Source organism: Anas acuta, chromosome Z (assembly GCF_963932015.1).
Source record: "Anas acuta chromosome Z, bAnaAcu1.1, whole genome shotgun sequence".
NCBI lineage: Eukaryota > Metazoa > Chordata > Aves > Anseriformes > Anatidae > Anas > Anas acuta.
Genome location: NC_089017.1, coordinates 56,126,206 through 56,142,733, shown reverse-complemented (window position 1 = coordinate 56,142,733; position 16,528 = coordinate 56,126,206). Strand labels below are relative to the sequence as shown.

Sequence of the window (16,528 nt, the reverse complement as noted above, 5' to 3'; positions counted from 1 at the left end):
ATGAACTTTATGGCTCCAGTTTCTACTTTATTCAGGGAATGAAATCTTAGTTATTCTAACAACAGGTGGAAAGTTCTGTCCTTTATACTGTTTTTGTTTCAAGGTGGAGGAAAGGCTATTTGAGCACATCATTTGTGTTTTTGTGATTGCTGCCTGACAGCCTTTAACAAAAATATTCTTGGTAGAGGTGGAATTTTCAGTTCTGGAGAACATACTGAGTTAGTTCACAAATAGCAAGTTGCTTGCAGCTCAGAATACCAGAACTCTTTACCTGTGTATGCCTGCCACTGCAGAAGTGACACAGGTATAGTTGACACAGGAGCATATATTTCTTACAACTGGCTGCTGATTTTAGGGCTGGTTTTAGGACTTGGTTGCGTTACTGTTACTGACAGTACTGTACCATGCGGAGGATTCACACTGGAGTCAATGGAACTACTCATTTGTTGTGCAAAAAACAAATATGAAATGGAGCACTTTAGTTTGCTGAGTGACAGATACATAGAAATGTATTATATGTGAACATTACCGAATGTTTAACTTGTTGGAAACAAGCACTGTGATGTGTCTGTTGCTTCTTGTCTACTGGAAGTATTTTATAGCTTGTGTATGTATGGCTTCTCTTTCATCTCTCCCTGTGGTTTATTGTTTCCACATGTGTACTGCACTGACTGCCAAACTACCAGTGAACAGATTTTAAGCTTTGTGTATACTTTTTAGTCGTCTTCTTTCACATAACTGTAGCCTTTGCAGGTGGCTTGATGATTTTTAACCTTTGACCTTTTTGCAGGTATTTTGAATCATGTTAAAGTTAGTTCTTGTTTCTTTGTCTTTCCTTTGTCTCATCTTTTTGATATCCAGTTTTATGTCGTTTCTTCTCTACATGCATGTCTTGTGCATTTTTTCTGTGTTGTTGCTTCATAGTACTTATCACAAATTCTGAGTTTCTCTCCCTAACTTATTCCTGTCCTTGTGTATATTGCTAAGCAGAGCTTAAGGAAGATTATATTTATCATTTGAGGTGCAGTCAGGAAAGATCGGAAGGGAACTGTATGAAAAACCTTTGTGCTTTTTTGTTAGGAAGAAAGCTAACATCTATGAACCAGAAGGAACAGAAGTGTTTCAATAATCATCTTGCTGTTCTGTTTTTTATATCTAAGGAATCAATTCCTTAAATAATTACTTTCAGCCGATGAGAAACCAAAAAGAACTATTTTAAATGAACAATTGTAGAGAATTATATAACCTGATTTTATTCATATTTATGTCTTTTCTTATGTGCATTTATATGAGCTGGCAAGTTCTTGTGTTCTCACTTCACTGGCAAAATCCCTCATCTCAATTTGTTTCCTTTTGTCTTCAGTGCAATGAAACTTCCTTCTTTTTTGAAGCACGTGATAAGATCACCTGCAAACATCTCTGGAAATGCTGTGTAGAACATCATACATTTTTCAGGTGAGTGATGCTGTAGTTGTGGCTTTTCAACGAAAAGGAGTGAGACAACATTGAATAAGGCTTCCTGCCTGGCAAAACATTTTGCGTCCTGTTTATAGAATGTTCTTAAAAGCTGATGCCTTCTGTTTTCTTTTGATGGTATAAAACAAACATTTAGAAATCTTCAGGTAATTCAGTGGTTTATTTTGTCTTAGATTTTTTTTTCATACAGTATTTCAAGTTGCACAAAGTAGGTTTAAACTGAAGTATCCACATATGTATAGAGCAGGATTTAAGCTGTTATATACACGTGTACATATTTAAGCACTAAATTCTCTGTAGTAGCATTGAGTTGCAGCTTTTTTTTTTCACATACAACTATTTTCTATGATTTTTGAGTAGGACTCTTTACAGTGCACAGAATTTTTGGTTTTTGAGAGAAGAGCTCCCTTAAATTCCATAATGTTTTGCTGACAAAGAGTGTAAAATGTTTCTGGTATAACTGGTCTCAAAACACTTTCTTCTACTGTTGCAAAAACACTAGCAAAAATGTGCAAGGGCCTGTGGCTAGGAAGGGGTGCTTGGTGTTGGCTTTAGCAATGCTGTGAATGTGTGGGCTCAGAATTCCTGCCACAGTCTCATTACTGTGGCATGATGGTTCTGCCTGCTCCTGTGAAATATTAAGCAAAAGGCTTTACAGTAGACTCTGAAATAAATAGATACATAATCAAAAGAGGAGGGCATAAACATGTTGCTTTGTGGAACTATCAAGTCCACAAAAGTCTGTCTGGTGGTGGGAATGAAGAGGAACAAGTAGAAAATTTCTCCTCTGGAATTCAGAGTTTGTGTTTCTCTTTCCTTTCGTTGGAAAGGAGGGCTGAAACCTACTTGTACAACTCACTCTGTTTTATTTTTTTGAACTGCATAGAGTGCCAGAGAATGAATCAAGCTCTCTGTCAAGAAAATTCAGCAAGTTTGGATCCATAGGTTATAAACATCGATACAGGTAAATTTATTTAATTGTTTAAATTTTTTTTCAGTTATTACCTTCTCCTCTTCTCTTCCAATGTAAGAAAATGAGTCAGTGCAGTTTTGTTCATGAAGCAAGAATGAGGGCCACTTTACCAGACTATTTGGGGACACATTTGAAAGTTACTTCTGATTCCCAGAGCTGGCTAGAGCCTGCTGGAGCTCATATTGAAGGTGAGAGTAACCCTGGCAAAGCTTTAAATCAAAATATCGTTAGAAGTTATGAAATTATGTTTGTGCCCTACATTTTTTTTTTCCTGACAACTGAGAAATACCAAAATGGGGAGGCATGTTGGCTGCTGCCTTTATTCTAGGAATTAGATAATGGATGCAGAAAAGTGTAGAAAATCTGTAGCTGTGCAGTCCTTCTTTACAGCTGCAGTAAACTAGCAGTTGAGCTCCTGCAAGGGCTCTTGATCTGGATGGTTATATTTAATCTTGAAGCAGCAGAGTTGATGTAGTGTTGTTGATTTAAGAACATAAATAAGGGGAGATCTCAAGGGAGATGGGCATATCTTTTCTAGCTGGAGTGGCTGGGAAAAATTGGATAAGCTTTCAAGGCCACAAACCTTGAAAGAAGCAGTATCCTCCAGGGTAAGGATATATAGGGAGTACTTACTCTTAATTTCAGCTGGAGTTAACCAAGCAGGTAGTATGACATAGAGGGTAGTTAATATGGTGGTACAGTGGCAGAAGTGGTAAGCAACGTGCGTTTAAGATGCCCTAGCTGCAGGGACACAAAAGACTAGAAGAATGTAGGATATTGCAAAAATGCAATATGTAAGAAACCCAATAGTTTTTCTTGAGTTTTATGTTCATAAGCCTGTTGAAATAACAAAGTCTTTGTAGGCACTGGATTTGGCAATTGGAGACCACTGCTTTAAATTTAGTTCTGTCACATTGGCTGAGCAATTTTGAGCCATGTAATTTATAACTAATTTTTAGAATTGCTTTAGGGTCTGTAATTCAGTAAACCTGAAAGGAAGGATTGAGGGCAGCAAATCAAAATCATATCTGGAAGCCAGTCCCCTTTCTTTTTCCATTTTCATTTTTCCTGTGGGTCAATTAGGAGTAAAGGTAGTTTTTCATCTTCTACAGTTATTTTGAAGCTGCTGGCTGAAAAGGCCCTATTTGCTATAATGATAAATTCTAGAGGTGTTTTCCACAACCTGCAAATACAGCAGGTTTGTTTAGGTTTATTTTTGGCTTGTCTGTCTGTCTTTCCTGTCTATATTTCCACCATCACTCATGAAATACATGGATCATCACGGGTAAGAGTGATGATCATTATTTGTTAGGCAGCTCTTTGTTACTGCTTCCTGGGAAGATTTTTCTGAAAACAAGAAAACCATCCCCCTCACTGAATCTGTCAGCTCCTGGACTGGAGTTAGTAGCTGTGGTAGCTACTAACAACAGTGTGTAATGGTAACACTATTACACTTGTCCTCAGTCAATAAGAATTCAGAGTCATCTCTCTGTTACTCTTAGATTTAAAATCTTGATTGTATGGAAGGTGTTGCTGGTGGGGAAATGACTATGCCAGTGCTGAGCCTGAGCCAGTGCTGAACCTGAGCTCATGTGACTGATTCTGGACTGTCTCCAGTCAGGACCACTGGTGTGCTTTTGTTCTATCTTCTCTAACATATTTCATCATAACCCAAATTATTTAGGTTGTTGTGTTGTCTGACATGATCCAGCTTCTCCTTTTTTTAGGTGATAGAAGAATGATTTTACTGTCTTTGGGGTTTCTAGTTTGACCCTGACCTTCAAAGCTCCATCAGTGAAGCTGGATAGGAGTCTGCTTAATTCCTGCCAGAGTACCAAGGACGAGAGCAGGAGTTTCCCCTCTTGTACCATTTTGGCAGATTGGAGCAGGGCAGTGTGCTGTGGGAAGTGAAAACTTTGTATCTTCCAGGATATTCCTCTGAATTTTAAAATGCTGTGAAGCAGTTAACTACATTTGACTTATTCCTGTCAGTGGTATGTCTAAGTTCCTCTTCTTGGCCATTGTACATCTTTTATTTTTTTTTCTTATTTTATATTTTTAATTAGTTCCAAGGATGGAACTTACTGGTTCCATCACTATGGATTGCAGTTCTGAAATGGTAATTATTAGTGACAACTATGTTTATAATGATAATTTTTTCTAGAACATTTTAAAGTATATGTTTCTCATCTAGTATGAAGTGTTCCCTGTTTTGCTGCAGTGTTTGACTTTTCTTTGACCTGAGTGGATGCTCTAGTAAATGTGGATTGTGACATCTATTTACACCACATTGATTACACAGAGCTGGTGATAAATAGTGATCACAGAATCATAGCACGGTTTGGGTTGGAAGACCATATTGTTCCAGCCCCAGTGCCATGGGCAGGGACACCTTCCACTAGATCAGGTTGCTTAAAGTCCCATCCAGCCTGGCCTTGAACACATCCAGGGATGGGGAATCCACAACCGCTTTGGGCAACCTGTTCTCACCACTCACTAAATAAAGAATTTATTCCTTATGTCTATCTATTCTAAACTTACCCTCTTTTAGCTTAAATCTGTTACCCCTTGTCCTGTCACTACAATTCCTGACCAAGAGTCCCTCCACAGCCTTCCTGTAGGTTCCCTTTAAGTATTGGATGGCTATTATAAAATTTCCCAGAGCCTTTTCTTATCTAGTCTGAACAACTCTAACTTTCTCATCCTGTCTTCATAAGAGAGGTGTTCCAGCCCTCTGATGATCTTTGAGGCCCTCCTGTGGACCTGCTCCAGAAGGCCCATGTCCTTCTTCTGTTGGGTGCCCCAGAGCTGGACGCAGCACTCACTCTAGGTGGGGTCTCACAAGAGTGGAGTAGAGGGGAAGAATCACCTCTTTCTACCTTCTAGCTATGTTTCTTTTGGTGCATCCCAGGATATAGTTGGCTTTCAGGGCTGCAAGTGCACATTGCTCTTCTTTTTGTGCTTGCAATTGCCCCAGCCTAGGTGCAGGATGCACTTGGCCTTTGTGAAATTCTTGAGGTTAACACAGGCCAACCTCTCAAGCCTGCCCAGGTCCCTCTGGATGGCATCCCTTCTCTGCAGCATGTCAACTACACCCCACACATTGGGGTCATTGGGAAATGTGCTGGGGGTGCATTCAATCCCACTGTCCATGTCAGCAACAAAGATGATAAACAGCGCTGGTCCCAGTATTTACCCCTGAGGGCCACCAATCATCACTGGTATCTACCTGGACATTGAGCTGTTGATTGCACCTCTTTGAGTATGACCATCCAACCAATTGCTTATCCATCAAGTGGTCCATCTGTCAAATCCATGTTTCTCCGTTTTACGTACAAGAATGTTGTGTGGGACAGTGTCAAGTACTCTGCATAAGTCAAGACATTAATAGTTTCTCTTCCCTTATCTACTGGTGCTTAAGTCTATTGTAGAGGGCCACCAGATTAATCAGGCACAATTTGCCCTTGGTGAAGCCATGTTGGCTGTCACTAGTCAACTCTTTGTTTATCAAGTGCCTTAGCATAGCTTCCAGGAGGATCTGCTCCATCAGCCTACCGGGCAGAGGTGAGGCTGACTGGCCTGTGGTTCCAAAGGTCTTATTTTTTTCGCTTTTAAAAAAATTCCCTATTATAAAAAATTTCCCTTTTAAAAAATGATAATCAATTGGAGCTTAACAGATTATCTCTTTCTGGAATTCAGAGTGGCAATAATACCATTTTGTATGTGCTTTGAGAATATTTTCTTTATACTGATTTTCTTCCCTGTTTGCCTTTCGTAGGAAAGTTCCATCATTGGGTTGGGTGGTGTATTTATGGGGACCATAAGACAGACAGCTTTCAAAAAAAAACAACACAAAAACAAACACACACACACACACACACAAAACATCTAAAGATCAAATATTTTGTTTAATATGTGGAGATGATAGTGTGAGCAGAAGATGTTGTCCCCAGACATTTAGTTAAAACTGTTTCTGGAATTTGTGAGATTGGTGTGGTTGCAAAACTGAAAATTGGACACCCTTGAAACTAAATATCAAAAAGCACTATTATTTTGATGTAATGTTAGATTATTTTTTTTTGTCCTTTAATCCTTTTACAACTGTTGAGAAGATCATAATTCTGCAGTGCTGACTACTCCTGTGGGGCTCTTGGTGAAAATGCAGTCATCCTAGTGGAGTACATTCACATAGCTCAGGAAATCTACATCCATAACACCTGTATAATTGCTTGGCACTTGCTAGCATGATACCTGATGACTTCTAAGTCATGGAACTGCAGGTGTTACAGCAACTGGGAGTTAATGCTGTCACTTTCTTTATATTGGAAGTTTCCCGTAGCAAGCATGGAGTTCTGCAGAGGAATATGGTGTTTGTTTCAAAATTTTGTTATGAACACCTTATTCTGCTTAATCACATGGAGACAGGCATTAGAATGAGCATAAAATAATGCATTTAATTTCTTTAAAAGTCATGCATCGAGGAAGAGCCTTACTTTAAGAGGTAATAAGGTTTTGTATTACACTTTGCTTTTGCGCTGGGTTCTCCATACCCTTTTTACTGGCCTTCCACTGTGGCAGAGCCAGTAGCCCCTTACTGACTGAAACTGAGCAATGTTAACTGTGTGTTCTCCTGAGATAAAAGCTTATAGAGGGAATTCAGGGTCTAAGCAAATTAATTTGATTACTTACACGTGAATGTCATATGTTAGGAGATAAGAGGTTACAAAAGGTCACGCTATCTTAGCCTCTTCCTAGTAAGCTGGCATCTTTTTGTTTGCTTAGATCCTCTAGTAAATGCCTTTTGTAGAAGAGATTGGCACAAACTGTTGATGATTCTGCCAATGAATGATTAAAAACAAAAGTGAGTTCCAGGCAGGGTAGTGTTACTCTCTGCAGGTGTATCAGAGTTGCAAAGGAGAGAGGAATAGCTATCAAAATGCGCTGTCTGAACACCATGCATTTTTTTTCAACCTAAAAATGCTCTGTTTCTTAGAGCATTTCCCCAAGTGTTTACACAGTTGATTTTGTTGTGTTTTCAAGTGGCAGGATGTCTCTGCAAATGACCAGAGATCCTTCTGTTCAGCTCCCGCGGCCTGACCAGTGTATTGAACGAAGTCGCAGTAAGACATACCCGAAAAGAACACAACAGACAGGTAAGTCCTTCTATGCTGTGCCTGTGGAAAGACTTTGTCCCTGGTTTGTGGTTCATTTCACTTTCAAAAGGTGAATCAAAATTGTTGCAGTGTCCTTGAGTGTCTCTCAGAATGGATTCTGCCTTCTTTTAGGTCAGTGTTTATATATAATGTTAAGTAGATCTAAAAATTCCAACTTTGTAGATAAAGGTAAAAAAGATTTGTGGATCAGATATGGTAAGAACACATATTTGTAGGTCTAATGTAAAGTATGTTAGGGAAGTTTTAAAATGGGCAGAGAAATACTGTCTCTCTAGTTTTATAACCAAGAAGCTTGGCTGTGATTTCGTTGTTCCAGCTGCTTGACCCAGGCTGCTTTTACTCTATGTCCTTTTCCCAGTTTGGTAAAGCTAGAGCAGTATCCCTTTATTTTGATGTTAAGTGAAATAGGAGTTAATGCCATGCTCTCTGCAGTTTTAAAATGCTTCAGATTTGTGAATTGGAAATTTATAACTGCATGCTGAAAACAGGGAAAGCTGAAAGTTTTTGTAGGCATTAGAGGAAACACGCAAGACGAAGTGCTAATCACAGGAGTCATCTGCAAAATAATAAATGTTTGCCGAAATCTAGTAATAGGGGCAAAAATCTTTCCTAATGTCAGACACCAGTTCTACATGTGACTACATGCATATGCTTAGCTTTGTTTTGACTGTAGTTATACAGATTTCAGTGGAACTCATGCATGGAGTTGGGTACATATGCGCATGTGTGTTAGGGAATTGGGGAACAACTTGCTCGGGCTTTTAAAAAGTAAGCAATCTTTCTCATGGTTAGTACAACATGACATACTTTTGAGAGGTCTGGATTTTAAAAAGAGGGCAGGTATATACATCTAGAGGTGTCCAATGTTTGTTCTGGATGCCATCTTTGACTGAAAACTGAAGCCAGTGTGTCCTGCCTTTTATCTGCAGTGGGTATTGAAATGTAGTGTAACTACTATTTTTGCCCTTGAAAAATATAAGCAGTTCACAACAGGGTTTATTTATTTATTTTTTTTTTAAGAGTATGAAAATAACTGTTTTGCTTTCAGAATTTGGTATCTTTTTGTCAATGAATGCCTAGATGTATGGTTTAATTTTTAGATAGCCCTGTGGGGAGCCAGTAGTTGGATTTGATGATCCTTGTGGGTCTCTTCTGACTCAGGATATTTTGTGGCTTGTCTATGACTTGTCTCATAGATGCTGTTCACCCTTGAACATAGTGACTTAGACTTTTGTTCAGCTGGGCTATCCCATTCTTAGAGAGGTATTTCAAGATGAATGGTATTTCCCACCTCGTTATTCCCCTGTTCAGCTGTGCAGAAAATTGTGTGGCTATTCAGGGGTAAACTTGTCAGCTGAAACTCAGCCCGTAGTTAAAAATAATGTTTGCCTTAGCACAGGCAGTGAATGTCAGTCAGTATTGCTGTAAGGATGAGCATGTTGTGCTTGTTGTTTTTTTTCAGTGTCTTTAATTGGAACTACGAGGAAACCAGAAACCTTCTTGTGACCTGCTCTGCTTTTGTAATGTGATGCAGAGTTCCCTGGGCAATGCCTGCTTGCTTTGGTGTATTTAAATACTTTGTCTTACTTTGAAGATCAAAAAAAAAAAAAAAAGTTTTGTTTTTTACTCATCTTATTCATAAGTATTTGTGTAATTTCTATCCCCCCAATCTTGTTTTGCTCTTAATGTGGCTTAATTGATAAGCCAAGCATTTCAAATATGCAGTTGCTTTCCACTGGTGCAGGTTTATTACCTCAAAAGATTTTTAAATCAGATGAATTTGATTCATTTCCCACATTATATGTAAACTAAAGGAAGAGAGCTGTGCTACTCAAAATCTGTCCTTCTCTGTCAATGCATCTATTTTGAGTCTCAGTTTTTTCATTTTGTATCTGGGTATTCATGCTGATATACTGCTAGTTCTCTTTGTCCATTTAAATGCATTTTCAGACTCTGAAGGAAAGTTGATGTCATTTCTCCTCCATGTGACAGACTCCATATGGCAGTCTCTTGCATGTCACCAGGATAAATGCACCCTTTTTCCCCTAAACTGGATCTTTGATACAGCAGTATTGAGTCCATTTCACTCAGGGAATCAGGTCCAGTTGATAGATTTTAAGCAACAGTAGGTGAAAAATACTAACCCAATATGTATTTTACTTTTACAAAATACTTTTTATCAAGAAAATGTGGCTGCTGAAGTAAACAGTCTTGAGTTAAAACACTTCAGTTGGGCAAAGTTTTAGAGAATAATGTTATATCTTAAAACAAATTTTCCTTTTGTATAATGGGATCATGTCAGTAGATCTCATTGATGGCTTGTCCTTTTTTCTTAATTTTATGTTTCTAGTATGGTGTAATAAGATTAAATACGCCTTGTTCAACATTTTAAACAAGATGGTTTTAGTTTACATCTGCTGGATATTTCTATATTTCTTAAGGTGTTTTCTGGAAGTGCCACATAAATTACCATCCAGCTGAATATAGTTTATAATTTATCTTTTTGTAATGAACATCAGAGTTCCATTTATTCTCCCCTCTCACAAACCCCAAGCCCAAAAACAGCTTACAAATAGTTATTATTTGTAGCTTCCTTCTTGCCTTCTCCAAGTCCAGCATCTTTCCTCACCCTCTTTACTTTTCTTCCTTTTCTTATGATTGCAAAGTTAAGCACATGAAACAAATGCTTCTCTTTCTGCAGCCAGCTCAATTAGTTCTGTCATAGACCCAGCATCATCTGTTTTTGGACAATTAGATCAACCACTAGACACAAATTCATGTCTGTAGCACATGCCACCTACATTGCTGCTGCTGGCTGTAGAGATTTGTGTGAAGTACTAAAGTCTCTAACCTCCAATATCTCTTTTTTGTGGTTGTTGTTTTTCCTTTATTTTGTATACATGTTCTGGTGTTATTGGTGTTATTACCAGTTGCCTAGTAAGTCTTTTTTTTTTTTTTTTTTGTCACTTGCATGTAGAGGTTATCTATAGCTTGCAGTAATGAGTGACTAATAATGTTTTCCTGTCTTGTAGGTCCATTAAAATGTGCTAAAGTCATAAGGGCTGCAGACTCTTGAACTGTGGGTTAAAAGTTGGAATAGGTACCAAGACAATGATAGAAAAAATATATACTTATATATTTGTTTACAGTTAGAATGTTTTAGGGGAGCAATTAAAGGACATAATACTGTGAAGAGAGAAACTAGCTTTCTTGTATAATAGCCACAGCCATTGAGTGGTTCCCTTGATAGGAAAGGATGAATAGACAGTTTGGCTTTGGCATGGCAGATTATTTTCCTAGAATCCAGATTACAGTTGCTTAAATTTCAGTAAACTGCATTTTATCACTTGCTTAACTCATACCATATTTCAGCTGTGCTAGAATTAGTGGAAAGACCAGTCCAGGAAACTTCACGGACTGTGCAAGCAGTGTTTTTATATTAGTGCATTTTTTTCCTTTGTGTTTGCTTAGGTTGTTTTTCAAGCGGGTGCTCAGGTGGAGAAAGTTGTTTTGGGTTGTTTTGGGAAGCCTTGAACTCGAGGCATGCATAGCTTGTTTAGTTCGTTTATTCTCCCAGTTTCAGCTGAGAGAGAGTTACAGTCACATTTTGTTCTGGTTGCAAATCATAAACTCAAACAGTGGAACAGGATCACTTATTGTTCTGCCTTACCCTCTTATGGCAGGACTGATAATATTCAGCTTTCGCAATAATGGGAACGGGCTGCTCGATGAAAGCATTCATTATTCTTTCAACTGAACACTGCACTCAAGAAGTTCCTCAGGAACGTTCTCTCTGGACAAACATTGATGTGGCCAGACCTGTTGCCATGGGTCTGAGTTTATTCAGTCCTGGAAAACACATTGCTTAGGGCTTCTTGTTTTTTGCTAGCTGAGGACTTGATTTGCCAATGCCTTGTACGCTGTGTAGTTGTATAACCACTGTAAAATAAAACCTGGCATTCTGTTTTATAAGCCAGGTGGAGAATCAGGAGCAAGTATTAAAATTACAATATTGCATGTATTCTTATGGTCTCTAAACTATAGCTCCCAGGCATTCACAATCCCTGCATTGACTGACCTACCTAATATCACAGGCAGCTGTCATTATCCTTCTTTGCATGCACCTCAGTCATGGTAGATAGAGCTGTTGGATTGGAGCATTCAAAATCACCAGTCTTTTCCCAGAAAACTGTGATACTGGTTTTGAAAGCTAACTTTTACAAACTGAATATTGGTTTAACTGGATCTATTTAGTTATTTATTTACTTTGAGCATTAAACTTTAAAGGTTATTTGAAATAACAAATTTTCCAAAAAGATGGATGTGACCACTGCTCTATTTCACGATATGGCAATTTCAGCAGAAATGAGATGACAGGTATGGAAATTACTTTGGAAAAAAAAAAAAAACACATTATCACAGGACAAGCTAAGTGAGTGTGGACATTTGAAGCCCATTCATTTTTATAAGCTCTTAGTAACATGCCATGCAAAGTATGAACTCTTACTTCATGTTTTCCTTTTGATCACTCTATCTTCTGCCCTCATTAATAGATCTAAATACAAACACTACTTTCAGATAATGTCAATGAAATTGCTTTAGTTGATAAGAAACGGGCATGACTTAATTAGCTCATGAGGCTCCTAAGATTTTGGGCTTCTGAGTTTTTAAAAGCTAGTTGTCTATTTAAATTTGAATGCACAAATCAACGTTAACCTTGCTGTAAATTTAATCAAAGCATGCATTCATGTTTATGGAAAAATTCAGTTCAGTGAACACTGACAGTAACTTAACTCACAAAAGGCAATCAAGCCAAAAAACCTGGTACAAGGTGAAGATTTTTGGTTGTCTAAAGTATTTTGAGAGGTCTATTATGTTGGCAAGTAAGAAACAGTGATATAGATAAGATACTGTAATGGGGTTAGTGTTTGGTCAATTTTTCTGGAGTTTGTTCTTTTAGAATAGCCATGCTGTATCTGTTGGGAGAACAGTACTGTAAAGGTAGCAGAAGACACATGAGGTGGAATATACTTCAAGACAGTTATTTTTCTAAGTGTGGACAGAAGGCTTTCCTCCCAATCAAGCTAGCTATTTGTACAAAAGAATCATGCAGCCAAAAAAAGTTTGATTTTTAGAAGAAGGAAACAAAAGCTCCTATTGTCCTGAAAGGCAACAGTGGAGTCAGTCCAATGTGGTTCAATGAGGGCTTCTCTCAGTGGAAGAGAGTTATTTTGTATTTCTGTCTGGATTCTGCTTCTGTGATAGTTGCTGGTATGTTGTGGTTTCTCTGTTCTTCCCTCAGCTAGGTACTTGTTAAATAAGGACAGTGGTAACCAGGAAACTCAGCAGTGAGAAGGAGCTGGTGCTTTTGTAAAGGTTTACAAGTGCTGGCTGCTCTGAAAGTTGATGTGCTCCTCACAGGCTCTGCAGCACTGGTTTTCATGCAGGGAGCCCAGGGAGCTGCAAAGGCATCAGACTTTCTGCAGTAGGGTGGACTGACTGCATCACATAATCCCCATCTCCTGACACTCAGAGGTGGCTGGGCTATACTGTCAAACACAGCAAAGGATCAGGTCTGGAGCAACTGGCCCCTGGCTCTTTTTCTGGAAGTTGTTTTATTGCTTTGATGTGTTTTGGAGCATGAGCTCTTGTTGTTCCATCAAGTAATGAGCACTCTGAGGGGCTTAATAGGAAGCTACCTCACTTACGCAGCAGCATCTGAATTGCTGAAATCATTTCCTTTGTTTGGAAAAGCAGTAGCTTTGCTGATGTTAGTACTTCCATTAGTGAAGATGTCATAGTGTTGTGCTTTTTTTATTATTCATATATTTTTCATGATTTTGATGGCCTAGGAAAGGCAAGCTATATGTACCTTCATGGAAAAAAAAAGTCAGAAACTCTTAGATATCCTTGTTGTTTAACACTTCAACCTACTCCATTTTCTTATCACTACCAGTATCTTCCTTAAAGGTGGGAAACGTCCGCTAGTGTTACTATGAGCTGTCATCTTTCTTTTAATGTGATTTTTTGACCCTAGGCATTTTTAGGTCTCTGGAAGATTTTTTGTAGGAGTCTTTTTTTTTTTTTTTTTTTTTTTTTTTTTTCTTCTGACCGTTTTGTCATCCACCACATTCATTCATGGAAGTTTTGGGTTTCTTAACCCAATAATTTTTCATTCAGTAATTCTGTCATTTTACCAAGCAGGTCACAACAAAAGCGTAGCTATTGCATCATTCTTGAAAACATAAAACAATTGTATGGGCAGATTTATAGTGCTTCAGACAGTCTGCAGAGCTGGCTGTCTCCTTGTGAATAAAACAGAGGATTCATTCAGGCTCCCAAAACTTTACTTTCTGTTCTGTGTGTGAATTTGTTCCCATTCTATATTTCCTTCTTAGAATATTGCATTTCTTCCTAGTCCTTATGTTGTCATAAAGAATGAAAAGTGCCTCAGAGGAGCAAATGATGCACAAGACAGGACCCAGGCTGCTCCCATTCCCTGCCAGGCATTATTCTGAAAAGCTAAGTAGGGGAAGGAGTAAACTAAATCATTAAAAGCCGTAAAGGTCAGACAAATAAGGGCTTGGCTGAGTTCCTTGAGCAAAGGTGACTAATGCTTCTCGTGGCCCTCTGCAGTGTATGAGAAATCTGCAGAAGACTGACAGATTTAATATGTAGGAGGCCCACACCCTTCTGAAGATACAATTGATGGCCTGACAAGATGCCTTAGGATACCTCAAGTGTCTGTGTTGAAGTAGAGGGGAGTGCAGAGACTTTGTATGTTAAAAGAGAGGTATGGGAAGTTGTGACGTGTCATGGAAAAATTCTTTCCCTGAGACTGTGGAGAAAGCTGATAAAGTAAAATTGAGCCACAGCTTAATTTGAGACATTATGTTTTAGTTTTAGCAAAACAAAACAAAACAAAAAAACAACAAAAAGGCTCTGAGTTTGTACCACTGTATTAAGAACACAATGGTGCTGTTGCTTGTGCAAGAAAAGGTATAGAATTTCCTTGTTACCAGTTTTACAGATTTCAGTCAATCTGTTTTGTTATCTTCAGTGAACATCCTCAGTGCCCAATCCAGAGCTGATGCATGTCATTAGTGGAGTTGCTTTATTGTTTTGCTTAGCATCTGCTTTTGGAGATGGTAGCAGTTTTGTAAGAAGTTACTAAAATTGCCAGTCAGATGGAAAGGAAACATCTGAACTGAAGAAAAATTACAGATCAGTATTGATGGCAAAGCATGGAAACTAAAATTATAGTGCTAACAGAAACAAACTCTTCTTGATGATTAATACATCTTTTGTTTGTTGTTAATTCGCTACCAGAGTTTTGTGATTATACCAAGCTAAACAGAACAGTTCTAAGGTGTATACATCCGTACATCATAACTGTGTCATGTCACTTTGTCTTTAACTCAGAATGAAATATCCAGATTCCTAATCGAGTGCTCCTAAATTACAAATTCACCAGTCTTTTACTTTTAAGCCTCTTGCACAGAGGGGAAGTGTATGTCCATCCTACTTCTTCAAGGCTCTGGTGGAGGTTTCTGTGCCAACACTGTGGAAAGAGCAGGAGCAAAGAATGTTCAGTATCGGGCACAAAACTGGCCAAATTTTTCTTACTCTCAGAAAGGGAGCCTTAGATGTTTCTTGTCCAAATGTTATTCTTTATTCTCTTTATATATACTTACACTATTAGTTTTCAAAGCCTTGGTTTACAGTTTTTATTTTCCTGGGCATGGTTTAGGATTTATTAGTATTGTGTGCACAGTGCTGCTACATTGATTTGAAAGGGTTCCTTGCAATGTACATATTCATCTTGCTTTACCATCTAATCTAACAATTGTTTTAGAGGCCACAGTAACCACACAGGAGATTGCCAAGATTTTTCATAGTGCAGACCATACCAAGTTAGCTTATATTCTCCTCATAACTTTCTTCTCATTAGTGAAAGGGCAGGAAATTCCCTCCTGGTTGCAGTAGCACAGTATCCCTGTGGGAACAACAACAGCTAATTCCCCTCTCACATGGATGAGTAATGAATGTCCCCCATGTTGAACTTTCTTGTGATGTGCTGAAACCAGAAACAATGATAAGACACAAAAGTGTGATCCTTATACACCCTTAGCAAGTAAAGCATGCACCATATGTCTTGTGTATTATTTTATCTCACCTACTGCACTGGGTTCAGGTGGGTAGGGTGAGTAGATATGCCAAAAGATCGGCTAAGGGACTATCCTGTATTTTCTTTTTTCAGGATCCAGCAGCATGAACCAGATTGCAACAAATGGGGATAATGAAGGAACTACAAAAATCATTGCACCTTCCCCAGTGAAAAGGTAGGTAGACCAGCAGTTCCCTTCCAGCTTTTAAGAGAGTCTATTGAATTGGACAGAGCAACACATTTAGTAATCATTAATTGCAGCTTTTCTTGCCCTTAAGATTTAGGACTCTCTGATCTTCTGCTGACAAAGCTAACAGAGGTAATTCATTTCAGCAAGCCCCAATCTTCTGCTGCACTGGCGCTGAGGTTCCAGGTGACGTGGCGATTGGAAACCCAGAAATCAGGGCATGTTAATGGGAAGACAGTCTCCATTTTAAACCTGAAAAAAGAGATTGTGGCACAAGGGGCACTGGTCAGGATAGGCATGAAGTCCTTCATGTCTCTTCCCTACTCCCTCATCTTGGGTACAGAGGAAGCTCTGCTTGGGATGTGTGGGCAGGGAAGAGCTGGGAATGGCCTCTTCCAGCAGCGCTCTTCACCCTGCTGTCTATCATTCATTGCACTGGTAAATCCAGGAGTACAAAACTAGTAGATGTTTGTGCTTGGTCCTCAGCAGTAATGAACTTGCTGGGGCTCCTCTGGACTTGTATGGTCTGCTGTGTTTAATTACCAGTGCTG

At 38.7% G+C, this 16,528-nt stretch overlaps 1 protein-coding gene across 2 annotated transcripts in view; it reads left to right on the top strand.

Moving 5' to 3' along the window:
- EPB41L4A (erythrocyte membrane protein band 4.1 like 4A) overlaps positions 1 to 16,528 on the top strand; it is a 133,820-nt gene that overhangs the window by 85,742 nt on the left and 31,550 nt on the right. For both annotated transcript variants that reach the window (XM_068666761.1, XM_068666762.1), the window contains 4 exons: positions 1,364 to 1,455; positions 2,363 to 2,440; positions 7,490 to 7,602; positions 15,884 to 15,965. In XM_068666761.1, the coding sequence (XP_068522862.1) occupies positions 1,364 to 1,455; positions 2,363 to 2,440; positions 7,490 to 7,602; positions 15,884 to 15,965 (365 nt within the window). The remainder of the gene's footprint in view (positions 1 to 1,363; positions 1,456 to 2,362; positions 2,441 to 7,489; positions 7,603 to 15,883; positions 15,966 to 16,528) is intronic.